Below are 27500 nucleotides of genomic sequence, written 5' to 3' on the forward strand. Positions count from 1 at the left end.
CGTCTGCAACTGAACCTAAAGATCCTTCTGTGTGTAAATTCTACCCACCTTATCGATTACCTTTGTTCTCATGCGAACGAATACATTTGCATTTTGAACAGGCCGAGGGGATGCTATTTTCTCTGCATTATCTGAAAGCACAAACCCAGAAATCTTTACTGAATTTGCATTTCCAGTGGCTGTTTATATACTGGGGGAGTATCATCCTTTCTACTTAACTTTAAATCCAGAAACTTTGGATAAATGTGGAAAAGCTTGCATTTCTGCAAGAACCAATGCTGACTGCCACTTTGTTATGTCGCCAGCTAGATCTTTCTCATATATCCGTACCGTTTTCAACGTGTCACGACCATACCGTACATGAATAGTCTCATAAAGATTCTTTGAATTGGGTCATTTAAGTTTAAATAATAATTTGTTTTATTCTTATTATAAATTCTACTAGGAGTAATCATTGATTATAAAGTGCGTTCATTGGGAAAACTTTGGAGCCTGTCTAGAATCGCAAGACGAGCCAAGATGCCATAAAGACATTCATTTATGTAAAGAACATCTATTGGAAGTATGAGGCTTGTGGAATGTGGCTAAAAATGGAAAGTTTGGAGTACAGAGGTGATCACGTCACAAAAACTAACTTTTTGAAAATCTGGAATTTGTTGAAATTGTCTGCATGAGATACTATTACTAAAAATCAGCGTGTTGGTGCAAAACGACTCCATACAAAAAACAACCAGGAGGTGCGCAATCGTCATTTGCGCATATGACGTATCAAAATCGAGATGCGCATGCACGTATGACGTAATTCAAGATGGCGCTGAGAAAGCAGACGACCGAAAAAACGAAAATTTGATAATTAAAGCTGTTCCTGTGCACAGGATACCTAATGTCGAACGCAATAAACAAAGATAGAGAAATCACTGCAGGAATCTCGCATAAATTTTACTGCTCATTCTTAAAAGATAACGATTTTGATTGTTACTGTAATAAATATCCCCACCGCTTGTCTCTGACCAAAGATGAACTTTTCCAGGAGATGAAGACATCGTATGCCTTTTAGTTATGCTCAGTGGAGATGCGAAGGGGCTTGGATAGGGAGGAGGACTTTGTACTGGAAGAATAACGAAGATAAAGTACAAGCAAGCTTAATGGTACACTTTCAGGCTGAGTCGTGACAAAAAATGAAACTGAACATTCTGCATCTTTAATTAACCCTTTGACTCGCAGGAGTGATCAGCATGTAAATTCTCCGCACAATCTCACTGAAATGTCAGTCAGACATATAACACCAAATTCTCATGACTACCTAACAAAGAAATCTATGGTACTAGTTAGGAGAATGAACGTTTTGATCTTGGGAATGAAAAGGTTAACCTCTCACAGAGAGCTCCTCATGGTCTCACTCACATAGACCGATTTGCCAGTGGCTTGTCAGTAAAGTCATTTAATATGTAGCCAATTTCAATGGTCTTTTCGAGTTGAACAGAAAAGAGAAAAGCTGCAATCATCACCCCTGTCTACCCAGTACAAATCAAGCAGAATTCATACAAATGTATTACAACGTATTCATAAATGGCGGTCAAGAAATTATTCTTTTGTCTTTGTGCTAATCATCCTCACTAACCTCACTTTCGAGCAAAAATTCTTTTGAATTTTGTTCTTGCTAACAAAGCTAGTGAGGATGATTAGCATAATTATATAAAGACAAAAAAATAACTAATTAGCCGCATTTATGAATACAGTCTATTCCTAGTAAACTAAAAATCTTGGACAAAATGAGTTGAGATCTTCCCCATGTTTTGTCCTTTGGGACCATTCCCTTTTATGAAGGCAAGCAAGGTCCCCTCCCATTCAACACAAAAATTACAAGAAAGAAAAGCAAATCCAGCTGTGTGTAAAGAGTTTAAGTACTTGTTTTCGGTGGGAAGGGGGGAGGGGTGGGGGGGAAGCAGCAGTAATAATGAAATTTATGAAAAATTTCATTACATTATGGACTGGAAATTAAAAAAACTGACCCAAGAGATATAAAAACAAAGACATAAACAAGTAGAGAATCTATGGAAGTAATTATATTAATTTCGAACTGCAGAGATCAAGCAGCTGTGAAATGAAAACCTTGAAAAATATTTGAACCCATAATGGAATCCCGACTGAATTTGTCGTGTTTTGTCTTGTCACTGTGCTTGTCCAAGATTCTGGAGAACATGTACCTACCTACATGACCATTTGCCTGGCCATTGGCATATCCATTGCTTTTTTCATTGTTTCTGACTGCCGAGCCAAGCTGCTTGCTGTCCATTGTTATTTGCTGTAGGTGCGCTTGCAGTGACACCTCTGATGACAGCTTAGTTGTAAGGGAATCAATGAGATAAAGACATTCTGTTGACACATCGGTCCAGTTTGAAGGTCGACCACCTAAGAAATCAAGAAATATATTAAACAATTCTCACACACTAAATGGCATTTGTCTGACACCTAATCGGCCAGTTTCGTGTTGCTGTGGTTAGACTGGATCTAGCACGAAATGGAGGCTAATAAGGGGGGAATAATATTATGAATGTGAAAAGATTTCCCTACATGAGCACCCATTTCATTAAAGTATTTGTATGTAACTGGACTATTTTACTGCATTTCTTCAAATTCTAGGTAAAATGACAAAACCTGGGCTCTGTTCTTCACCATCTTGACTCTAGACATACGAGAGACTAATACCGCATTCACACCAAAGCTTAAACATGTTTAAAAGCTGTTTAGTTAAACATGGTTTAAAATTGTTTTCTTGATACAAGTTACTACCTGACTGTAATGTTGACTCCAAATTCAACAAAATGAAGACACACATTAGAACTTACATGAACCCTATGTAAAATTCAGTCTTTCAGCTAGCCTTCCGTTGCTCATTTTTATTTTGTTAAACCTGGTTTAATTACTGTAAACGTGTTTAGTTGGCGTGAATCGGGTATTAGTCTGTTTGTATCTCAAAGGAACAATAGCTAGACAACTGATAATTTCTTTTATGTAATCCTGATCCAAATTGTAATAAAAGTTCATAACACATTCAAATAAACGTGGCTACATAAATATGTTTGTACCAGCAAGATCTTTAAATACATGTAACTTTACACCACAAGAAATGCTATCAAATTTGAAAGCAAAATTTTCAAATCACTTATTTTTGTTTCCAAATTGCCCTGGTGCTGCCATCTATGTCAGAACAATTGTCAGTTATTTCCTCCGGTTTTAAGTGTCTATTGATCACTTCAACAAACTTTTCCACTTCATTTATTCCCTGATATCTTCCCAATTGTGTTAGCATTTTTGGAGTTATTTTTTATTGAAAATTCACTTTGTTATTCTATTTCCCTGTTAGAAAAAGTCTCTTTTCTTTTGCTTTTGCTGGGCTTATGAGTACGGCAAAAGAAACCTCTGCTATTGGTCAAACTCACTAGTTGATCCAACCGCAATCGACAACCTTGGACGGCACTCTTTGAACCGCTTGCCCCATGATATGTTTGCTAACTGCGACTTGAGCTGGCTGTGTCCTGCGTTGTTAAGTGAGCCCGCACAACACAAAGTGTCATGTGAGGGTTTGGTTGCTAAGTAACCACTGAGCATGCTCAACACAGTGACTTTTGACCCATGGCAGAGGTATCTTTCCTGTACTCGTCAGCCCAATGAACGCAAAAGAAAAGGGACCTCTTCTAGCAGGGAGTTATTCTATTTGAAACACGGGAAAAGTTGTCATAGTTTCATCCATGACCAAGCAATGAAAGGATCTCTCTCGTTTTCGAGATCATGAGGTGCACTTTTAGAAGATTGCAATATTTTAAGACAATCTTAGCTTACAACTGCCAGCAATAAAAAAGCTACATTAGTGAAATTTAGATCAGGTAAACGTACTCAATTCAACATAACTAATAATTATAACTAAATTAACCTTTGCAGCTGATATCTTTAGACCTTGAAAAATGATACATATTAGTCTAAGAAAGACAACTTCGGTCGCATGAGAGCATAAAAGGCGAAATATTTGTAACTTCTCACACACAGATTTTTTTTTGTTTTTTTGGTAAAATGGACAAAATCAGAACAGGAAGTGATCTACGGAAAGAAAAATAGGGGTCACGGAGCTTTCAAGGGAGTAAAATCGCTGCGAAGTTCTCAAAACGATGGTATATTCGCACTGTCACGTCAATGCGTGACATTCCCGACAAGACCTGGGTCCACTGCTATCCCATGATGCCACATGCTTTCAAGTTCCATTCTTGTGGAAAATGTTTGCACCTTTAGCATTGTGTTTACCTTCGTGGTCTGCGATGCATGACGTGTGCGTGACATGCACGGAAAAATGCGCAGTAGCAATGGGCGTGAACGTCCTTAAGTCAACCCCTCTTCTATTAAGTCAAGTCCTCTTCCTTGTGTACTGCTGTAGACCAAATTATGCTTTTTTTTTTCACTTTTAGGAACCTCTAAAACAGCGACTTTGAAGAACCAAAGAATTACATGTAGTGTACAAGTGCAGAGAATTGTTGAGTGAAAAGAAAGAAGTTTTTGAGATGATAGACACCTACATTTGAATAAAGGTTATTCTTTAATATTTTGTAGTTTTGGGGCATGCACTCACTTGGTTGGCTCAGACTAAAGATCTGTTTTCTTCTAATGCTGCTGAACTGTGACAAGTGACATAAATCAAACATGGCAAGAAACTGTATGGGAAAAAAGGAATACAATAATTTATATCACCCTGGAGATACAAAAGTGCTCCTGAATTGGGAAACTAAAAAGTGTCCACTTTTGTTAGATACAATAACAACAATATCAATGCTAAAACAGATGCTTGGGCTTAATTCTCCTCTGTCATCAGGCCTTCATGTGTTGTTTCTTAAACAATCATTCTCTGTCACTAATAAAATGCAGTAATAATAAGATTTACCATCATGGCTGTTTTAATTAAACTGCTCTTTGATTGAGAAAATTACAAGCAAGAAAGTAACAAGTTTGTTGTCAGTTAACAAAGGTATTTAAGTGGAATTTTCATAAGTCACATTCACTTTCTTAGAAGATAAATGTAACTACTGTACAATAGCATTCATTCAGGAAAAAATACCTTTCTGAGGGCTGCGTGAGTGCTGCAATCATTATTACTTTATCTTATCAACCAAAAAATTCATTTCACGTGATTTTTAAGGAAAAAAACTTGCAATGTACTGGTAATGCCATCTTAGCTTAACAACTTGTATGAGAAGCATGCACATGGATTCTGGCTGACCTAATTGCCTAAAGTAGCTAATATTTAAAGTTGAATGTGATACACACACCTTCAAAAGGAGAACAGTTCTGTTTTTAATTGCAACACAGAGCCGATGATCCTGTTCTTGGCTAAATGTAGACTCCACTGGGAACGTGTATTGCTGATAACATCATTATGTATTAAACAGAAAAAAGAAATTTACTGGAAGACCTGTCAGCGATAGGGTAGTCAGTTCACTCTAAAAGAAACAAACTCCTTCATTACAAAAGAAAGGTCAAGGATGAAACCAAAACAAAGTCAAGCAGTGGAGGATAAACAGAGAAAAAACAGCGCAATAAATAACAACAAATGATGTCGTGAAGTGTTCAAGTTAGATATTTTTAGGACACAGCATGCTCACAGGAAATAGATTTGTAAGTTTTAATCTTGGACTAATACGCGTACATTATTTTCATGTGCTGTGGTCCACTTCACACATTATTTGTGTACATTTAGCTTAGTAAAGGTTTATTGGGTCAGGTATTTCACATTCCATTTCAGTTATTTTTCTTTAGGGCGTGTAAGCTACATCAATCCCAACATAGTATGATATGGCACAGTGTGGTGAATAACATCTGGGAGTTAAAGAAAAATCTATAATTTGATGTCTTGGGAGGGAGAGGGTTATAGGGGACACTGTATTGAGTGGACCTAGACACGGGTTCGCCGCTGACAAGTAAAATCATCTGACATTGGACAGAGTACGCAACATGTAAAATCCACAAGTGGCCATTTTATGCTTTATTAGGAGGAATGGGTTATGTGAGGTGCCAGGAAACCTACCTGTGTGTGAAAGATAACAAGGAGCTTGTGCCCAAATATCCACACAAACAGTATTAAAGAGCCTGTTGTTAGGACAAGCCAGAACAGTGAAAGATCCACCAAGCCTGAGACTGTGTTGAGGGCAGGAACACCTCTAAAAAATAATTTGATCAAAATTTAAGTCAATGAGAACCATTCACCTTTAACCTGAGCAATGTGGGGAAGCAGGGGGGGTGCAGTGGTGAGAGCACTTGCCTCCCATCAATGTAGTCCAGGTTTGATTCCTGGACCCAGCTCCGTAAGTGGGTTGAGTTTGTGTTCTCTACTCTGCTCTGAGGGTTTTTCTCCAGGTTCTCTGGTTCCCCCCTCCCCTCAGCAAAAACCAGCAAACAGCTTATTCCAGCTGGCTGTAAGCTGTGCTCCAAGGTCATACAGTCATGCACTGTGTAGCGGGAGCCAGAGGTGCCATAGTATGCTCTCAATTCGACCTTCTCGAGCTACGACGGCAGTTAGCGCGAAAGTTTTTGTTATAATTGTGATTGCGATACAGAGATCTCTAACAGCCTAACCTGTCAAGTGGAACCTCAGCCATGTTGATGAAAGCATCCCTAGGAATGTTACCTGTAATTTAGAATGCAAGCCAAAAAATGTACTTATTTCAATACACACTCTCGAGTATAGTTAATTAATATCATCATGGCATTGGCAAGGCATAATATAACATAAGGACTTTTGACTTTATATGAAATTTACAACTCTCATTTCATTACGACTTTTGCAGAAAAACTTACCAAATAGATAATAAAACACATAGAACCACCTGGTTGCCTAGAAGAAATTTAAAATAATTTTAACAAGTCAATTGATTTACAAACAGGTGTAGGTTCATAAGACAAAATGACTTGTTGCCAACAAATATATTAATGTATACCTTAAGTTAATAATTTCACAAGCTACATGAATGAAAGTTCACCTTGAGTTCACTTCAATCTGTGAAGTTTTGTTGAATACTATTTTTAATCAGTTTAGATAGACAAGTAAGAATATTTCAGAAAATTTCTTATGATAAGTTCTACTTTTAAGAGCATATTTACTGCTGACTTTACAGTGTAATTAGAGAAGCCACAGAAAACACACCTTTAAACAGGTAAAAATGCTCTGTTTTATACATGGTCCCACAGACATCTTGACAAGAAAAAATTTCTGTTGCTGTTCAAAAAAGAAACCAAATACATGACTGTACTCTTAGTTGACGAGGAAAATCGTCTGGTATTAGACAGAGTAAAATCTGTTAAGTCTCAATCCCAGGAATGGGAAAATGCCATATTTTATGGAGTGGGTTTTGAAAACATTTCCTTAATTAATTAAACAATGAACTATAAACAGAAGTTAAACTTCCGCATTGTCAAACTATATGTCCTCTCCACTAAACCACAGGTAGAAATGTTTACGATACTTGCTTGAAAACTTTGAAAGAAAGCACTCCTATTGAATACCAAGGAATCCCTTATTTTTGTTTTCAAACTTTCAACACACAGCAATCTTGAATAACTGCGATCATGTAATCATGCGATCACGTAAAACATGTCTGATGATCAACAGGGGTGGTGTCAGGTCTAATGGTTAATGCACTGGGCTTGTACTTCAAGAACATCACTGTTCAAGGCCTGGAAAGCAAACTCCATAAATTTAGGGTTTTCAAGACAAGTAAAAACCATAATCTTTGACAAGTTCATTAAATCACACACTGGCGTACCTGGACTCGTGGAAATGTAAAATGAAAACCTTTCTTCAGGAAATAATCAACACTGGAATAAAATCCCTGAAAGACAAAAATGATAATTAAAACACTTTCCTTACAGTAATAAAAGAACTTCTTGTAAAAAAATCAATTGACCAACTTCAAAGACTTAACAGTATACATGTAATTAAAGTGGCCTCTCTCTGTGGTGTCTAGGAAACATGTCACCTCTGACATTTTTAGATCTCCAAAAAACGTGTTCACTGTATCCCGATAAACAGATCTTGTTATTAAAAACATGGTTGTCAATAATGAAAAGAAAATGGAATAAGCCAAAAAATCAACCACAAATTCCACGTTTACATACAGCTGTAGGTCCACAAAATTAATCATTAGGCTAGGAACATAGCTCAAGGTAAGCCAAGTACCGGTAAGTCAAGAGATGAATACTGTACATGACATGGTGCAGATTTCAATACTTACATAATTTATTAAAATATATGACTACAGCTGTAGCTCCAGGAGCAGGCAAGATGAACCAAATCCCGCACTGTGATAGGCTACTTGAGCAGGCAAGATGGAACCATCTTGCCAGCTTGGGATTTCTCGCTTGGTCCCGCAAGATCAAAGATCACCTTTTGGTGTTTTATCCCACAAAATAAATCCTCCATAATATCCAGCCATCTTGACCGAACATTATGGTACAATGTTATGGACATAACAACTGTACTGTATCCATAATATCTGGCCCTGCTCCTTGAACTGTTTTCTTAATTTGGTTTATTTCAATTGGCTCCTCATAGACATACAGTGTATCTACATGTATAGTCTAGTAAACAACTCACCAACCAAGCTCCAAAAAGGATACCAAACACCAGTTGTTCATTTAAGCAAAATGTTTCAGACCTAAAAGAGCAGAGAAATAATTAACTTATCCAGGAATCAAAGCAAACTTCTGGGACAGTATCAACTAAGGGAGTTGATAAAGACAAGGAACGTTTTGACAGGCAATCAACATATCTTGCTCCTTTTAAACTGACCCTTTAAAATTTGCAAAAAAGGAAAAGAAAAATTATATGACCCTTTGACAACAGAACTGGCCCCATTAACAAGTATAAAAATTATTATTGTCTGATGTTAGACAGAAAAAACTCGATGAAGCTGTGTAACTCTTAAAAGGGAAGGGAAAGGGTACAAGGGGACATACATGTAGTGTTTGCATGGAAATACATGTACCGTACATGTAGGTATTGAACATTACACATGTAAGGACTGAATGAGAGGATTTGGAAGAAAGACAGTGAAGTCCAAAACTAAATTATGTCAACATTAACAATAAACATTCAAGTCCTCAAAACTGAAATCACTGATATCAATGAAAATGTCAGTTAATTGTGTAATTATGATAAGGCTAATAATGAGGATGATAAGGATGATAAGGATAAGGAGGAGAAGAAGGATGAGGATGAGGAGGACGAGGATGAGGATGATGATGAGGAGGATGAAGAGGACAAAGAGAAGGAGGATGATGATGAGGAGGAGGAGGATGAGGATAAGAATGAGAATAACGATGATGAGGAGGAGGAGGAAGAGAAAATGAATGAGGCTGAGGAGGAGGAATGAGGATGATGATGAAGAGGATGGGGAGGAGGAGGAGGAGGAGGAGGAGGAGGATGAAGAGGAGGAGGATGAGGATGATGATGATGATGATGATGATGAGGAGGAGGAGGAGGAGGAGGAGGAGGAGGAGGAGGATGATGATGAGGAGGAGGATGAGGATGAGGAGGAGGATGATGATGATGATGAGGAGGAGGAGGAGGATGATGATGAGGAGGAGGATGAGGATGATGATGATGATGATGATGAGGAGGAGGAGGAGGAGGAGGAGGAGGATGAGGATGAGGAGGAGGAATGAGGATGAGAAGGAGGATAAAGAGGATGCAGAGAAGGAGGATGATGATGAGGAGGAGGAGGAGGAGAAGAAGGATGAGGATAATGATGATGATGATGAGGAGGAGGAGGAGGAGATGAGGGAGGAGGATGAGGATGAGGAGGAGGATAAAGAGGATGCAGAGAAGGAGGACGATGATGATGATGATGATGAGGAGGAGGAGGAGGATGAGGATGAGGAGGAGGATGAGGAGGATGAGGATGAGGAGGAGGAGGATGAGGAGGATGAGGATGAGGAGGAGGAGGATGATGATGATGATGATGAGGATGATGATGATGAGGATGATGATGATGAGGAGGAGGAGGAGGATGAGGAGGATGAGGAGGATGAGGATGAGGAGGATGATGAGGATGAGGAGGATGAGGATGATGATGAGGAGGAGGAGACGAAGGAGGGGAATGAGGATGAGGATGATGATAAAGAGGATGAGGAGAAGGAGGATGATGATGATGAGGAGGAGGAGGAGGAGGAGGATGAGGAGGAGGATGATGATGAGGAGGATGATGATGATGAGGAGGATGAGGAGGATGAGGAGGATGAGGAGGAGGAGGATGATGATGAGGAGGATGATGATGATGAGGAGGATGAGGAGGATGAGGAGGATGAGGAGGAGGATGATGATGAGGAGGATGATGATGATGAGGAGGAGGAGGAGGAGAAGAAGAAGGATGAGGAGGAGGATGATGATGAGGAGGATGATGATGAGGAGGAGGAGGATGAGAATAATGAGGAGGAAGAGGATGATGGTGATGATGATGATAATGACAATGATGATGGAAATGGACGGCCATGAAACAATCAAATAACTTAAAATAAACAAAAAAAAAATACAAATAACTTTTATACTCTATGATCAGAACATACTTTTCACTGAATCTTGTGAAATAGAAGACCTCTTCAGACCTCATTCCAAAAATATTGTAAGCTGAGACAGATCCTCCGAACATGAAAATCAAGGTGTGAAACATCCTTGCTGGGTGAAGAGGGAACAAGATTGCCGAGATGCGAGACTGATGAACCACATCTCTCACTAAAATAGAAAAGAATCTCATTTTTACTCTTTACCATTAATACAGCAAGGGTCCCAAAGGTGTGACAAGTATTTTCCCCACACACACGTACTGTAGGCATGAAGAATCAAGTGGAGGATTCACTCTGTTTGGCATCTGATGGGCCACTTTAAATGCTAATCAAAGAATGTGAAATACATCTAGTAAAAAGCAGTCATGTGCAGTCTTAAGATTCTTGGAGAAAAGGACTCTGAGAGTTTAACTGCCAAATAACAAATTGCAAGTGAACTTGTAAGTCAGGCCCCAGTTTTTCAAAAGGTGGGTAACGCTATCCACCAGATAAATCACTATCCATTGGATGGCTCAATTGGTTTTGCTATCACTTAATATCCACTGGATAGTGCTTTATCCAATGGATAGTGCTATCCATCGTTTGAACAACTGGGGCCAGACTTTTGAAATTTAGTAGACTTTTTGAAAACATACCACTCTCACCTGTGTTAAATTTAGCACAAGATAGCTGTGTCACTAAGTTAACAGCCACAAAAATACAAACGCAAGTCCAAAATGACAGGCTGAACAGCAAGGTTATGCATCCTTTTACAACAAAGAAAAACAAAAGAAAATTAATACCATTAATTAGGAAAAACATTACTTTGTACTAAAATTACAAATTATTTCATGCTGTACATGAAAAAACCATAATAAATGGCACAACCCTAACCTTAAACGCATTTTGCTACTGTTATTTATTTGACCAGTATTAACAACACAAAATCCTAGGCATTCATATGAAAGAGAACTTCTCTCCTGAAGCTCTTAAATTGATCATACAAGGGATGCGATGAAAAAGTGCAGTATTTGGGAAGAATAGCCAAGAGGTAGGCTGTGGACAGGTGAAGGAACTGCATCCATCACCAAGAAACCAATGAAAGCCTGACACCCACAAAAAAAAAAACAAAGCCTTGAAGTCCACGCTACAGTACAGGTGAAACCAAGACACCCTCAAAAGCAGCGAAACCATGACATCCATGAAACCAGAGAAACCATGAAACAAACGAAACTATAAAACCCAACAACCCAGTGAAACAATGACAACCACGAAACCAGTCAAACCAAAACACCCATGAAACAAGTGAAACCATGACACCCACCAAAAAAGTGAAACCATGACAACTATGAAACCAGTGAACCATGACACCCACGAAACCAGTGAAACCATGACACACACAAAACCAGTGAAACCATGACAACCAACTTGAAGAGACCACTGAAACCATGACACCCACGAGACCAGTGAAACCTTGACACCCATGAAACCTGTGAAACCATGACACCCATGAAACCAATGAAACCATGACACCCACGAAACCAGTGAAACCCGTGAAACTATGACACCCATGAAACCAGTGGGTTACCGTAACACCCACAAAACCAGCGAAACCATGACACCCTTGAAGCCAGTGAAACCATGACACTCATGAAACCATGAACGACACCCAAGAAACCATGAAACCTGATCAAACCATGCAGTCATACCCTGTAGATGCTTAAAATTTACAACCAGTCAGCAGCACTACACTATATAACAGAGGAATGTCCAATTAGCATACATGTACATTCCTGATTTGTAACACCAAGTTGTAATCCTCAGTCAAAACGAGTATTCATGACCCAACCCGGTTACATTAGCTACTTCTGGCTAAAACTATTTATTTGCTAAAGTACATGGTCAATTATCATAAAGTAAAGTCTATTCACAAGCCTAGTGGCCCATTAGAGCCAGAGCTTATCCCGGTTTCTGTAGCATGAAGCGACTAGCAGTATTTCTACTCCCCCCTGGATGGGATGCTAGTCCAACGTAGGGTTACCCCCAGCATTAAATTCGCCGGTACCCATTTATACACCTGGGTGGAGAGAGGCACCATGAGAGTAAAGTGTCTTGCCCAAGAACACACAACACATTCAATGTCCCCGGCCAGGACCCAAACCTGGACCACTCGATCCGGAGTTGAGTCCACTAACCATGAGGCCACGGCACCTCCCACAATTATTATACATGTTGCAGTAATTATGAAAAATAAGAGCTCTTAATATGTAATTAAATTATTGCTTTAAAAGTTTGCCCCATAATTGAATGGAATGCGCGGTTTCATGGCCACTGCTCGACCGGATCAAGTGGTCCGGGTTCAGGTCCTGGCTGCCCGAGGGACATTGTGTTGTGTTCTTGGGCAAGACACTTTACTCTCACGGTGCCTCTCTCCACCCAGGTGTATAAATGGGTACCGGTGAATTTAATTCTGGGGGTAACCCTGCGTTGGACTACCATCCCATCCAGGGGGGAGTTAAGAAATACTCCTAGTCGCTTCATGCTATGGAAACCAGAGATAAGTGCCGGCCTGATGGGCCTTCTGGCTCGTAAGCAGAGACTCTATTGAAAAAACAGCTTTTACTACGATTTTTACAATTCTGCTGAATCTCACCTTCAAGGGCTAAGCACCAAACTGCATTTTGGCTTCCATCAATCAAATTTCCAAACAATTAGCTGCCGGGCTGTTGCTAACTTTTTTTAGTAGGCGGGAAAATTAGGTACATTGTATAGTGTACATGTAGACAAGTTGGTGGGCAAAACAGTGAATTAATTTTGCAACATTAAATGTAACTCTATTGTTCCTCCCTTAAAGCAGGAAGGGGATGAAACTCTGAGTTGGTAGGGAAAATCCCCAGCACTGATAGCAAGGAAGATTTACTCTGCCTCTGGAATGTGAATTAGAATTTATTTGGTTCACAGCTTGTATACCATCATATCTTTTTAGAGGTTCTTCAGTAAAAAGATTAATTGTGCAGATTTGATTGCTTTCCATCGGCATCTTGTTCGAATGTACAAATGCACCATGGAAAGCTCAATGATGCTGATTGGTAGGTTACAGTATGTCATGACTTTTGTATCAAAATATTTTCGATTTTGGCATCGTAGTTTAGTTCAACTCTCAGCTTGGCCTCGGAAGTTTGAATGATGGAAGCAAAAATGCAGTGTGACCATTGACACACTTGAAGATGAGATTCTGCAGAATAATTACATGTACATGTATTATGAAAATCGTAGTAGGAAGCTCTGAGTTGAACTCAGACTGCATGCGTAACTGTTTTGTTGACCCTTGGTCTTTATAAGGGTGGACACTTTGGAGGGTAATAATACTACTAATAATAATAATAATGGCAAGAATTCCTATGGTCACATATATACATGTACATGTAGTTCTAAAATACTAGAGATAAAATTATTAATAATAATTATTATTAAGGAGGCAGTGTTTCCTAACCCAATGCTTCAAAAAGCATGATACACCAGAGCATAATACATACATACATACATACATACACTGTACATACATACTTAATTGACTGCTCCCCATAGGGGCTTTTCAGGGCCAATGAAACACAACGAAACAACGACTGTTACGAATCCCAACTGGCTGGAGGCAAACCAGTTGGCTATTTACAAGTGCAGCGGGGAAGTTGAACCAGGGACTACCAGGATCAAATTCAACGAGTGGTCAGAGCGGGTCTTGAACCCGGGATCTTCGGATATCAAGGCAAGTGCCCTAACCACTGGGCCACATTGAGTTAAGGAGCAAGGATGGCACAGTCGGTCAGTGCGCAGCCTTGGTGCAAGAGGTCCTGAGTTCGATTCCCGGATCTCGCATCCTTGTTTCGACTTCTTTCCTTTCCGTGTAGCTAAGTAGCTTTAAATACCCGTAAAACGCAGCACTGATGGAGAGGGGGGAGTAAAATGAGCCCACCGTCGACCTCAGGTTTGTCAGTTGAATTACATGTACTGTTACGAGTTATCGACGTTAAATATGGTTACTTTCCTTTCCTTTACTTTTATTAGGCAAGGCATAGCTAAATGTGATAAGTGGTAGTACAAATTATGACTCTTTATTACTTCAGTGTCCATACCATTCAACCAGCTGACAGGATGAAAAATATCAATGGAGGCTGCCACTGAATTTACAAGCACAGCAAATGGAAGGATCACCACCATCCAAACCAAAGTGGCACCAGTTCTCCATGAATATTCCTATGGCAACAGGAGGACTTCTGATAAATTCATCATTTCTTAGATTTACAGTGTATTCATGAATCACATACATGCAGTAGAATAATAATATTATGGGCAAGAACGTCACCGCATTAAGAAGCCTTTGACAAACATGTAGACTCTAACAATGCAGGTTTTAGCTGCCATAACTGTAGATCAGTTAAATGGGCCACTAGACTTTCACTCATTAATGAGCACTGTGATTGGTTGATTCTTGGTCATGTGTCCCTGATCAAATTCAAAATGTAACTACCGGGATACAATTCCGCAGTTGTTGCCCGCCCCAAACATTTTGCTGTGATTGTTGAAGGGAAAGTCTAAAATAATATAACAAAGCACTTAATTAATGTCTGGGCCCTCTGGAAACTAGTTACATATAGTTTTGTTTTCCCTCGACCTCATCTCGGGGAAATATCAGGACTCTATAAGGAAACAAAACTGTTTCCCTTGGGACCATGCATTAAGTGTACTTGTATCGTATGTTAATAAGGACTTAAAGATCTACCACAGCAATGGCGCCGAAACCTTCAGCCCAAAATATGACTTTGCACTATTGTAAGTCTTTTGTGATTATTCTATCTTGTTTGTGCTGACGAGTAAAATCGTCTGGTATTAGACAGTAAAATCTGTTACAGTCAAGCTACGTACTCTACATGTATAGCATGCAAGACCAGTTATTTTAAAATTTTAACTGAGTATTCACAATTGCATGCCAGTTTTGAACTTTGCTCTCAACATTCTGGATTCCCGTGGATATTTTTTTCCTTTGACATACATGTATCAAAAATAGTTAGCTATATGAACTTTCATTTTATTATAAAATGTGTTTGCAAATGAAAACTATTTCAAGAGTTTGAAGAAATAATTATTGTTCACTTATTGTGCATTTTTATTGTGCAAGATTCTATTCAAATCTTGAGGAACTAAATGAACGTTCATTTCAGTCATGTGGATACAAGCAGATGTACAGTTGTTACGCATGACGTAGCTTCACTATAGTCTCAATCCCAGTAGTTGATGGGTTAAATACTCATGAGGTGGGGACACCTGTACTTAAATGGGGCATTTGAATAATTATTGTTTGACTCACGACTGTAGGAAGGGGGGTTGGGGTGGTGAAAATTTGAACAACTGAGTAATGCGTCGATCAACTCGAAACTTCAACATCCCCCATGCCCACCACCCCCCACCCCCTCCCCCCCGGGGGAAAGTCCGGGTATTTGAACTTTTGAAGATTGGACCATTCAAATTCCCGCCCCCTGAGGCCAAATTGATGTTCAAATGCCCAACCCTATCGTCGGATTTGTCTGTCATACCCTACTAAAGAACAATCGTCGTCGGCTCCTGCCGTCTTTAATAAAGACCTTTTGAAGACCTTTTTGTAAGCCAATTGCTCATAAATGCTACATTTCTTCCTTTAAACTCTTCCATCGCGTCCAAACACATGTTTTGTAGCTGTTAGCGACTTTGGCGCCTGAAAAAAAATCCTTTGAAACCTGACACTTCCGGTTGAATTTTCCCCACTTCACGTGGCCAAAGGTCAAATTCCCCACTCCCCGGGCACCGAATTAGTCAAATGCCCGGGGTTTGCCCGGGGGGGGGGGGGGGAAATGTTGAAGTGTCGATTTGATAACAACAGGGTCTTCCCATAGAGAAAGGGGGTGTTGACCGGTGCACAAGGTAAACGAATTAATCTATAAGCCCCCCTGGTCTATGAAGTGAGGGTAGACTTTCATAATACGGAGCGTAAATACTCGCGAAAGATGACAAGAAGAAAAGAGATAGTTTATAGAAATACTTACCCCTTCGGTAAACCACTTCACCTTTGATAACTCCGAGCGCGGGAGAGTAGGAGAGCCGGATGGCACCATATTACGTTTCCTCCAAAAGAATTACCTTTTCAGCGACTAAATTGGAAGAAATCTGTACCGGAAGTTAATTCCACAGAACCTTCAAACCACGCGCCATTTTTACCTTCACATCTTATGCAACCTGGCCAAATGACATCAGCAACCACGCAATTTGCTTTTCGACCATGAAAACTAAGCAGCCACGCTTTCCGCAGGTGTTTCCAAGATGGCGGCCTGGTGGTGTCGCGTGTTCCTTCTCGTTTGGATACAATTCCAACATTGCGTTGGACTTTACGAGGATCAAGTGGGGCTCTTCGACTGGCGTCAGTCCTACTTAGGCAAAGTAAAATTTTCTTTCTTTGATGTTTCCTCGCATAGCAGCAAGCGACTGTTTGTTGGAACAGAATCAAATGTGATAGCCGCACTGAATTCTAGAACTGGTAGCATTATATGGAGACAAGTTTTGGAAGAGAAAGAAGGAAAGTTGGATGCACTTCTTTATCGCGACAACACGCTAATAAGCTCATTAAATGCCGGGAAATTCATACGATCATGGGATACAAGTAATGGTGCCTTGCTTTGGGAGGCCGTGAGCAGATCGACGTCTGCAGTTGTACGTGAAAGAAGTTCACCATTTCGTGGATGGAACGGTGTCCAGACAGCCTTGATCGAAAGTAAAGAAAACGAGCTTGTGATTAGTTTGGCAAATAATGCTGTGAAAGCGTTAGCACTCCAAGACGGCTCTGAAAAATGGGCAATTGAAGAAGCTCAACAAAGTGCTGACTTCTTTGGCTTTCAGCATTTTAACGGATTTTTATATTTTGTTGGAGTGAAAAATGAGTTGAATCTTGTTGTTCAGAAAGTTGATACAACGGATGGAAAAGTGACAGGGGAAAAAATGATTGCAGCTCCATGGATTAGCGGCAGTGCTAGCTGTATTTTTGTCAAAATATCAAACTTGGTTTGTGTAGAGACTTTCAGCAACAGCATCCATGTTATTTCTCTTGTTGCTGAATCAACTGCTATAAACACTGTGTCGTTAGCATCATTAGGGCTTGGTGTTAGTGATATAGCAGACAGCACACCTGCGTTAGAGGCACTGGGTTCATTTACTAATTCCTGGGATGGACGATCAGAGTTTTTGCTGAAGATTTCAAACACTCATCAACTGCTCTTGAATTTAAATAGTGATCACACCATAGCAGTTGTGACAACATATACCGTCCAGTCTTTGCTTAGCGCCTCTGTGCTTGGTAGGAAGGCAGTTTTGGTGTCAATAACACCTGTTGCAGATGCATCCGTAGAGTTTCAATGTTATGACTTGGACACCAAGACAATTCTTCCAGACATGACTCAAAAGGCTTATCTTGCAGATCATGGAGAGCCAGATCAGGCTGTTGTTTACCTGTTTAATAAAAAAGAAAATGAGCTTGGTTACAGAGTTTTATTAATGACGACAGATCATGCAGTGTCACTGATTCAGTTTCCAGGACGTATCATGTGGTCACGAGAAGAAGCCTTGGCTACGATAACAGCGGTGGATGTAGTCGAGTTACCATTTTCACCCTCACAACAAAATTTTGAAACACTCGAGGAAGAGTTTGGGGCTCATCCAAATGGTAGGGGTATTGTACTGATCATTTTTGGGAAGAAAATTATGTGTAGAAAAGGGAAAACATACGATGAGGTTTAGTCTGTGGGCTTAAATCTCAGGACCAGTAGAGTGTGAAAAACAGCACCACAGGAATATACAGTACTTCGCAGCTGTAGTTTACATTTAATTATTAAAAACTGGATCATTGGATAATGCAATTCGAGAGTTTTGATTGGCTAAGCCATCATGGGTTATGAGCCATTATACCGTGATCTACAAACACGGCAAGCATATACGTGATTTTTTTGGGCCTTTTTATTTTTATTGTAGTCTAGTTTTCTATATTTTGGGGGCGTTTTTAATAAAACAATTATTCCACTCGCGCTTGTTGGATATGAAATAATTATAGCGAACTTGGCGCTATGCGCCTCGTTGGCTATCTATCATGTCATATCCAACGCGCGCTCATGGAATAATTGTTAAATAGTCACACTTCAGGATTTCAGCAAAGACTCAAAAGTTAAAGTCATTTTTGTCACAGCAGGAAGAAAGCATCATTTTTATGTTAACATGTTAACAGTGTTAAAATGCTTGCCCCTGAAAAGAGCTCATGACTGACTGATAAAGAGACATTAAATTTTGTTGGCTGATTACATGTAGCTCTAGCCATATGTCACGTGGTTGGCATGTACATTGTAATTTGCAAGAATCAGGTAACATACATGTAACTATTGCACCTGTAGCTTAATGGTCCTGCATTGCCTTTTTGGTAAAGTCTTTGACTGACCAGTAATCTTCAAATATTTAATCTTAAAGTGCCCCTATGACCAAAAAATCAATTCATATTTTTCTTTGGATTTCAAAACTAAGTTAACAAACCACTAAGTGACCCACGTTTTAAGCCTTGATTTCAAAAAGACACCTCTTTATTTTAACTGTAATTTTCCTATTTAATGGTCTGCCATTACTAACATTATGTTCTTGAGAGAGCTGGATCGAGGAGAAAATGACGTCAAAGGCTCACCAGTTTAAGAATGCAATACGTGTGTACGCCGCAGAATTAATATGCAGCACGGGGGTTTTGGGCTTTCAGACTTTTAAACTCACGCTTTGCATATATAATAAGCTGCGTTCACACGCTGAAATTTTAAGCTAGTGAGCCTCTGATGTCACTTTTCCCTGGATCCAACCCTCTGAGGTCCAATCAGTCAGTTTTGAACGTGAGTAATGGCGGACCGTAAAATCCAAAACTTACACTCGAAGTAAACAGCCTTTGGATACAAAATCAAAGCTCAAAATTTTGCCAGTCAGGTGTTAAGCAAATACACTTTCAAAATCTGAAGGAAAAAAGGAAGTGTTTTTTTTTATCACAGGGGCACTTTAAAGGTCTATACCATACATGTATATGTAAATCTTTAATTAAGAATTTTTTCTCTCACTTGCAGATGATGTTTTGTCAATGTTTATTCGCCGCATCCGTGCACAAGTAAAACAGTTCCAGGTGCTTGTAAAGCAATTTCAGGCTTTTGTCAAAGCACAGCAGGAACATGGGTTCCTCACTGAGTCAACAGAGGATAAAGAAGAGCAACTGACAAGAGATCGATTCAACCTGCGCAAGCTGATTGTTCTTGTAACGTCATCAGGGAAACTGTTTGGTTTAAATTCAGCTGATGGAAGCATTGTTTGGAAGTATTTTCTTTCAAGTCTGGCGCCTTTCACGCAAAATGGCAAACAGTCCTCCTTGCTTTACACTCAACGAACTGTCGCACACTTTCCCCTAACTGCTCAGTGTGTTGTCCTTGGAAAATCCAGGACATCAGAGGGTTCCTTGTTGCATGTTTTTAATCCAGTCACGGGCAAACCAATTGGACCTGGTCATCTTAAAGGAAACCAGCTGTCGTATAAAGTGATTCAATCCATGCTTCTACCCCACACTGGTATGTTTTACGCACACAGTTCTTTAAAATGAATAATTCTACTGTAAATGGTGCAGTTCTTGTTTGTGCAAGTCTGTTATTGTATAGAGTGACTTGTGTTCTTTCATTGCATCACAGCCAGTTGCAGTACCATACTGTAAACACCCACAGATAAGCCTCACATTTTACCAAAAATTGTCACTAGGCATGGGGGAGGATGGGGGGGGGGGGGGGGGGGGTTTGGCTTATCTGCAGGAACATTTTGAAAAAGGCTACTTCCGGTGTCCAGTTTTCCATCTTCATTTCCGATCTAATGCCTGGTTACTAAGCTACAGGTACGAATGTTACACTCACATTCTTGTTGTAATGCAAAAATCTATGGAGAAACTGTGTTGAATGAAAAAATTTCTGTCAAGAAATACCATGAAAAAGGTCAGTCATATGTCAAAGTTGGTAGAAATGAATTGTTCATGATGTGGTTAAGTCTGATTAGTATTTTCTGTTTCAATGTTAATAGTGAGTTTATGTTTGATGAACAGTAGATGAAGAAGACTTCTGAAGACTCAACTTTGGATTTCTTTTGATTTCTTTCATAAAACTTTTTTCCAAAATTTGAGCTGCTAAATGCAGGGTGCAGCTTAACTTACCTGTAGGTGTTTACAATACAATGTAAGTTGTTTTTTTTATGAAGTGAAGAAATATCCTTGTTCCCTACTAACAAACAATGTTTTGTTTCTGACAAAGAACAGTTATCTTACTCCATTGACTCCTGAGAGGGAGACTTGACAGATTTTACCCTGTCTAATGGTCGGTTTACACAGTATGATTTGTCGGCCTGATTTATTGTCTCGACAGCGTAGGAGCGCAAATCTTGCGTGTATGTTGACAGCTGTGGGAATGAAAATTGGCCCGATTCAAAAAATCTGTTGTACTGCAACAGATTTTTTGAAGTCTGGTCGACACTCAGATAGAAACCGCCATGTCGATCAAAGGGTATGTGAGTGGGTAATGCTCACAAATACTGAAAAAAGTAAAGCATTCAAAATAGCTGATACTAAAAGGACAACGGGGAGATCTTTGGAGGAAAAAATTTTTTTTGCACAATTTACATGTACACGCTACGATTTATCAGTGTGACAAAAACCGGCCGACAAATCGTATCGTGTAAACTGAGCTTAATGCCAGACAAGTTTACTCGTCACCTGGGACACCTAATGAATGAATGAGTTAACCAGTCATGTCCCCTCCATTAATATCAGTGTACTCACTTTTGTATCATATTTTCCCGCAGATGCAAAACATACCAAGTTGCTTCTTCTGCTGGATTCTACGCTAAATGTTCATGTGTTTCCTCGCACTGCTGAATCTCTTCAGATTGTTTCTAAAGTAGCCACCTCAATTTTCTTCTTCCTTGTCGACAAAGAGAACGGTGAATTGAAAGGGTACATGCTCCTTCCAGAGGCAGAGAAAAGTAGTTTTCATGTCAGAGAAATGTGGAATGTGAAAATGCCTTCCTCGCAGCAGACTATAACTAATATAGGTAATGATAGAGGTTGAGTTTTTTGTTTTTATCGAGGAGGATGGTAAGTATCATTCACCAAGTCACGAAAGTCTCTAATCATTGTCACCACACACCTGGTGGCTCAGTTGGTTGAGGACTGGGCTGCAATGTGGTTGGTAATGGGTTAGACTCTAGCCAGGCCAACACTCAGGGTCTGAGCAGAAAGACCTTCCTTTGTAATGACATTCGCAAATGGTTAGACTCTCTAGTCTTCTCGGATAAGGACGATAAACCATAGGCCTTGTCTCACAACCCTTCAGTGATCATAACCCTGTGGGACTTAAAAGAACCCACACACTATTCGCAAAGAGTAGGGCAGTGAGATCCCAGTGTTGTGGCCTGTCCTATGCTGTTTATCATGGTGGGGAGGATAAATGCTTGGAGATAATTATATACTAGTTAGCTACATCAAGCTACTCTAAAATCTGAGAGTAAACAAAGATATAATGATGATCACCATCAGCACTGTCATAATCATCATCATCATCATCATCGTCATCACAACTACCATCACATAAACCTCGGGTCCAACTTGAAATTCCACATGCAATATTATTCAGTGTTTAAAATAATATTGTGCCACCGCTATTTAGAAGGGTGTGAATAGGCCAACGGATCGGCAGATTTTGGAAATATTTTTTCCTGGCTTTCAGATTCAGTGCAAAATTTTAACAGATTTTCCGATCTTGCAATTCCAGCAGATTGCGGTTTCATCCTTCTTTTTGGCCCGGATAGTGGAATTTAGCCTGTAATAAAGTTTGAATCTCGGATCTCGCGGATCTCTTTTGGATCTTGGAACTCTCAAATCTATGGGATAAAAAATATTGAGTGGATTTGAATGTAAGGACTTTTTGATGGATCAATGAATTTCCTTATTACGTCCTAACGAATCGGCAGATTTGCATACATGTACCCCTATTCACCCCCCTCATTTGGCTACTCATCTCTGTGATGTCCAGTGCCAAAAAACTAGAAAACCATGTCCTATCACCGTCTACTGTCTTCTTAGCCACCAAGAGTTTGTTGGAGCATGTTCATTCACAAGGTAAAGTTCTTGGTGACAGGAGGGTTCTCTACAAATACATGAATCCAAACTTGATAGCTGTTGGCACTGAAGTGGCTCCTGATACGAAGCCTGGTATTTCAATCTACCTGATGGATGCTGTGACAGGTTCGTTGTGTTTAATATTATTAAAACTTGTGCCCCAAAAATATTATAATTATACTAACTTGTGACACATTTAGAGGCAAACTTTTGCCCTATTGAGGAGTCCCCGCAAGCATTTTTTCTACCTTTATCTTTTTATACATATACAGCTGTCTCCAGAAAACAGTCAACTGCAGTAAAGGCAGGGAGTAAAATTAACCCATTGACAAGTAAAATCTATTTAACTCTCCCACCTGGAGTCAGTGGATTAAGGGCGCATAGTTATTGAGTGGATTTAGAGGTTGTTAATCCATTGACTCCTGAACCACTCCACAATTATTGACGAATAAAATAGTCTAGGCCAGTGACATCATTGGGTTACTCACTAGTTGAATATTGATATAATTATTATTATTATTCATTCAAAATATTTCCGCATTTCTGATTGGTTAAAACCACACGCATAATTCACCATAACCAGCTGCTGTTCACCAAATTTGGAAAGAAACTTCGTTGTATTGAATCAATGACGTCAAAAGTGCAGCCCGCTGCAAATTATTGAACCGTTGACTGAAAAAAGCTGGGGACAAGATTGTGTTATTTTTGTTGGAGGGTGTGAAATTGTTACAAATAAAGCTCATTTCCTCCTTTAAGAGTTTGTAAATATTTTGAATAAGTAATAATTATAAAGCAATTATTGAATTCGGCTTTCGTAGAATATGAAGAATTCTGCAGATCTTGGAGGATGTTATCCACCTCTGCCTTCGGCCTTGGTGGATAACACCCTCCTCGACCTGCAGAATTCTTCATATCCTACTCAGCCTCATTCAATAATAATATTGCTAAATATACACATACTGTATGCAAGCTGCATGTACTTTGTGAATCTCTAGTCAGTCTTACTGTTGAAACCTATCCTGTTGAAACCTATCCTATTCAAGGAGTAGTCGTGGCTCAGTTGGCTAGTGTGCGGCTTTTGGAGCGAGATGTCCCCGGTTCGATCCTCGGTGACTTCAACATCTGTTTCGACTTTCCTCTGTTCCTTGTAGCTATAGCTTTAAATACGCGTAAAACGGAGCACTGACAGGGAGAGGGGGGTAAAGGGTGCACCGTCGGCTTCCATTGATACCAGCCTCATACATATAGCTGAAGGAACTACCGATGTTAAATAAAGTTACTTTACCTTTACCTTTAACTACACAACTAACAAAGGTGGAGTTGGCATCTCCTTGCATTCCTTTTCCAAAAATACAGCACCATTGAACATTGTTATACAGATCATAACTTACATGTAATCATTTTATTTTTAATGTTTTCATTAGGTCTTATTGTATTCCATGCTCGTCACAAGAATGCTAAAGGCCCATTGCACATGGTTCACTCAGAGAACTGGCTGGTGTATTGTTTGTTCAACACAAAATCTCGCAGATATGAGCTTACTGTACTAGAGATGTACGATGGATATACAGAAAGGAACAGGTGTTCTATGTTGGGGAAGAATTGAGGGGGGATGTTATTTAATCATTCCATGAGGTTGCCTGATAAGAGACCATTTTACAGTTGAGTGCTTAGTTACCTCACCAGGCCTTTGAATGAAAGTGAGGCTGGAGCTGACCTTACTTTGATAGAAACCTCATTTCCCTTAAGAATATTTGTCTCAGTCTACAAAATAGTCTAGTGCAGCCTAGTTTTAGGGGCATTAATTTTTGTTTGCGTGCGTTCAATTTCCGTTCTGACTGATATCTGGATGTGATTTATGTACACTGTAACATGTATACAAGATCCCAAAAGCTTTAAGCTTTGAATTGTTGCACACACAACTTACACTGCATAAATACTGTAGAAGTTCTTTATGTACTTTATTTCCATTTTTGTTATTAGTCAACCAAATGACAAAAATGCAAAATTCATGGCCCAGTTGAGCCTTTTTGTATCTTTGGTGAATTTTCCAAAATCTCTTCTATGGAGGGTTATCCCTTACAGTATAGACATTCTGCATGCTGAACTTTAGGAATACAAAACAACCGATTTCAAACGCTTGCATGAACTGAGGTTGCAGAGGTGTGCTGCAATCATGCATGATCGAGGCTCTGCTGGGGTAAATTGCGACAAGCGACATGGCCTAAAAAGTAGCGACAGCACTTAAAGTGAAATTGTGACAAACGGCATACTTTCTTTACAATTCTGACCGCAACGTGAAACATTCGCAAGGTACTGACACAAGACCCTTTAAAATTTAGACAAGCGATATGGGACCCCCACCCACCCCCCCTCCCCCCTTCCTGGCAGGGCCTCATGATTTGTTGTCAGTATGGTGATGTCGTAGCTTTATAGTTGATATCGTAGCACTATAGTCAGCCAAGACACTTACATGTATTCTGAAGTTATGACATCCTTTTTCAGCACTGTGTTATCATCATTTGACCCTCCACCCATGCCAATGATCCTTCAACAGTCGTACGTATTCCCTACAACAATTCGCACTGCAACAGTCACCATAACAGAGAGAGGAATTACCCACAAGAATCTTCTGTTTGGATTACAAACTGGCTACATCCTTAGCCTTCCAAAGAATTTCTTAGATCCACGGAGAAAGTTTGTGCCCAATGCACAGGACCGAGAAGAAGGACTTCATCCTTATGTTCCAGAGCTCAGTTTGAACCCATTGGGGTTTATAAATTACAACCAAACTAGTGAGTGAGATTGAACATGATTGATCATTATTTTGTACTATAAGGATCAAACCAATGCTTTTTGTTGCATGTCTTTGAGTAAATTGCATCAGTTTGTTGTTCCCTCAGTAGGGCAAATGTGACAAAGCGTCTGGAAAGGGTTTTGGGAAACTTTCATAATGTGCACTGTAGCTACTCAAAACTCTCTTGATTGTTCAGGAACCCCTTAAATGTATGGGATGACAGCAAAACCAGCAACTGCGTTCTCAGTCCCCAATGTGTCACGAGAAGGGGTGACTGGCTTTCTGTGCGGTTACATAAGAAAATCTTTGGGTAGCCATTAAACTGTCAAATGCCTTCAGTTAAACATTTACCATTTATCAAATCTTTTACGACTTAAAATACTGTAACATTATTTGACCAAACCCAAAATTTTCGTGCATGCTAAATCTCTATGATGCAACATGTTACGTTATTGCTGCCTTGTAGACCTGTGCCAAGAACAAGAGACCTATCATTTCTGAAATTATACTACCAACATTGCGATGATAACAAGGCCATTGTTACTTGTTAACTGTATGGGTTTTTGGCAAATGTTTTATTTCAATTCAAAAATTGATGTTTAAAATTCTCTTCTTTTCTTAGTTTCTAACATAAATGGAATCTACACTGCGGGGTCTGGGCTGGAATCAACATGCCTTGTTTTTGCGTATGGATTAGACTTGTTCTGGACAAGGGTGACGCCATCAAGAATGTTTGACGTGCTCAAAGAGGACTTTGATTACTGGTTCATAGTTGGAACACTTGGTATCTTAGTTCTTGTTTCCATTGTCTCCCAGAGGCTAGCATCAATCAAAATGCTGCGGCAAGCGTGGCAGTGAAACATCTAAGTAGAACAGTTTTTGAATTCTTGCCTCTTCGATGTATTTTCAGAAGAATGGTGATGTGTACTTCATCAAAATAATAGACTGCCAGCAGTCCCTTTTAAGTCAGTCAGGCCATTCGTTTTAGTCATGAAAACGAGCCAAAGAGCCAAGGGGAGAATGGGGAGAGAGCGATGTGTAAAGAGGGCGCTTGACTGGCTGTTAAAGAAGGGACTGCTAGCACTATAACATAATGTCTCTACAAGGATGTGTGCTAAATTGATCGCTCCCGTCATTGACACACTATTTCAAAACACAACACATCTTAAGGAATTTAAACTGGTGAGAAACAGACCAGCTTTTTGCAAGTGCTGACAAGGAGAACGTTTTCTCACAATTTCAAGTTTAATGCCCCTAACCTCTAAGCTTCCTTGATAACTTACTTATCGCTCTAAGGTTATTTAATTTCTTTCTTCTGCGAAGGGAAAAAGGAAAAAGAAAGAAAAATGTAGTCACTATTCCCTGCAACAGAAAACACCACGAAATACACTCCTCTACAAAATAAATCTGCAGATGACATTAAAAAATAACCAGAAAATTGTATGTATTGTCAAGCGCGTTTCACTGAAGGACAAATATATAGCTGTAAGGAGAAACCTTAGAGCGAGTTTTAATCGATTGTCGTAAAACCAAAACCAAAGTAATTACTTTGACCAATCAAAAAGGACGGAGACAATCCAGTAAACCAATCAAATCTCGAAGTAATTACATGTAGCCGACATAAATCGCGGGAAAATGTGCATGTGCAAGCCACTAGTGGTTTTGGTTTCACTTCTGATAGGTTGAAAAAATCGCGCGAGAACTTTGAACCAATCAGTGAGTGAAGTAATGAAAAACCGAAGCAATTCCCCACTCAATCTCTTACTGTAACATCAAAAATACCATTTGAATAAAGAAAAGGTGACCTACTATAAAGCTCTGTGTTGTGGGCTCTGTGATGCAATTTTAGAAAATCTCATCACAAGCAAAATGCCCCAAAAT

General features: G+C 39.6%; 2 protein-coding genes across 2 annotated transcripts in view; one reads left to right on the plus strand and one right to left on the minus strand.

Moving 5' to 3' along the window:
- LOC138024176 (nucleoporin NDC1-like) overlaps positions 1-16854 on the minus strand; it is a 26758-nt gene extending 9904 nt beyond the window's left edge. The window contains exons 1-15 of the mRNA XM_068871288.1: positions 16659-16854; positions 14715-14835; positions 11247-11348; positions 10606-10771; positions 8636-8696; positions 7806-7871; positions 7187-7258; positions 6841-6877; positions 6619-6670; positions 6071-6203; positions 5316-5408; positions 4622-4703; positions 2212-2412; positions 998-1108; positions 49-131 (exon numbers count right to left, since the gene is read on the minus strand). Of these exons, the coding sequence (XP_068727389.1) occupies positions 49-131; positions 998-1108; positions 2212-2412; positions 4622-4703; positions 5316-5408; positions 6071-6203; positions 6619-6670; positions 6841-6877; positions 7187-7258; positions 7806-7871; positions 8636-8696; positions 10606-10771; positions 11247-11348; positions 14715-14835; positions 16659-16727 (1449 nt within the window). The 5' untranslated portion in view covers positions 16728-16854. The remainder of the gene's footprint in view (positions 1-48; positions 132-997; positions 1109-2211; positions 2413-4621; positions 4704-5315; positions 5409-6070; positions 6204-6618; positions 6671-6840; positions 6878-7186; positions 7259-7805; positions 7872-8635; positions 8697-10605; positions 10772-11246; positions 11349-14714; positions 14836-16658) is intronic.
- A 62-nt stretch (positions 16855-16916) lies between these two features.
- On the plus strand, positions 16917-27115 carry LOC138024070 (ER membrane protein complex subunit 1-like). Its single transcript, XM_068871158.1, has 7 exons — positions 16917-18325; positions 19746-20237; positions 21508-21756; positions 22787-22948; positions 24247-24403; positions 25328-25617; positions 26242-27115. Exons 1-7 carry the CDS (start codon positions 16933-16935, stop codon positions 26475-26477), a joined length of 2979 nt encoding a protein of 992 aa, XP_068727259.1. The 5' UTR covers positions 16917-16932; the 3' UTR covers positions 26478-27115.
- The last annotated feature ends 385 nt before the right edge of the window (positions 27116-27500 follow it).

This window comes from Montipora capricornis, chromosome 11 (assembly GCF_036669925.1).
Source record: "Montipora capricornis isolate CH-2021 chromosome 11, ASM3666992v2, whole genome shotgun sequence".
NCBI lineage: Eukaryota > Metazoa > Cnidaria > Anthozoa > Scleractinia > Acroporidae > Montipora > Montipora capricornis.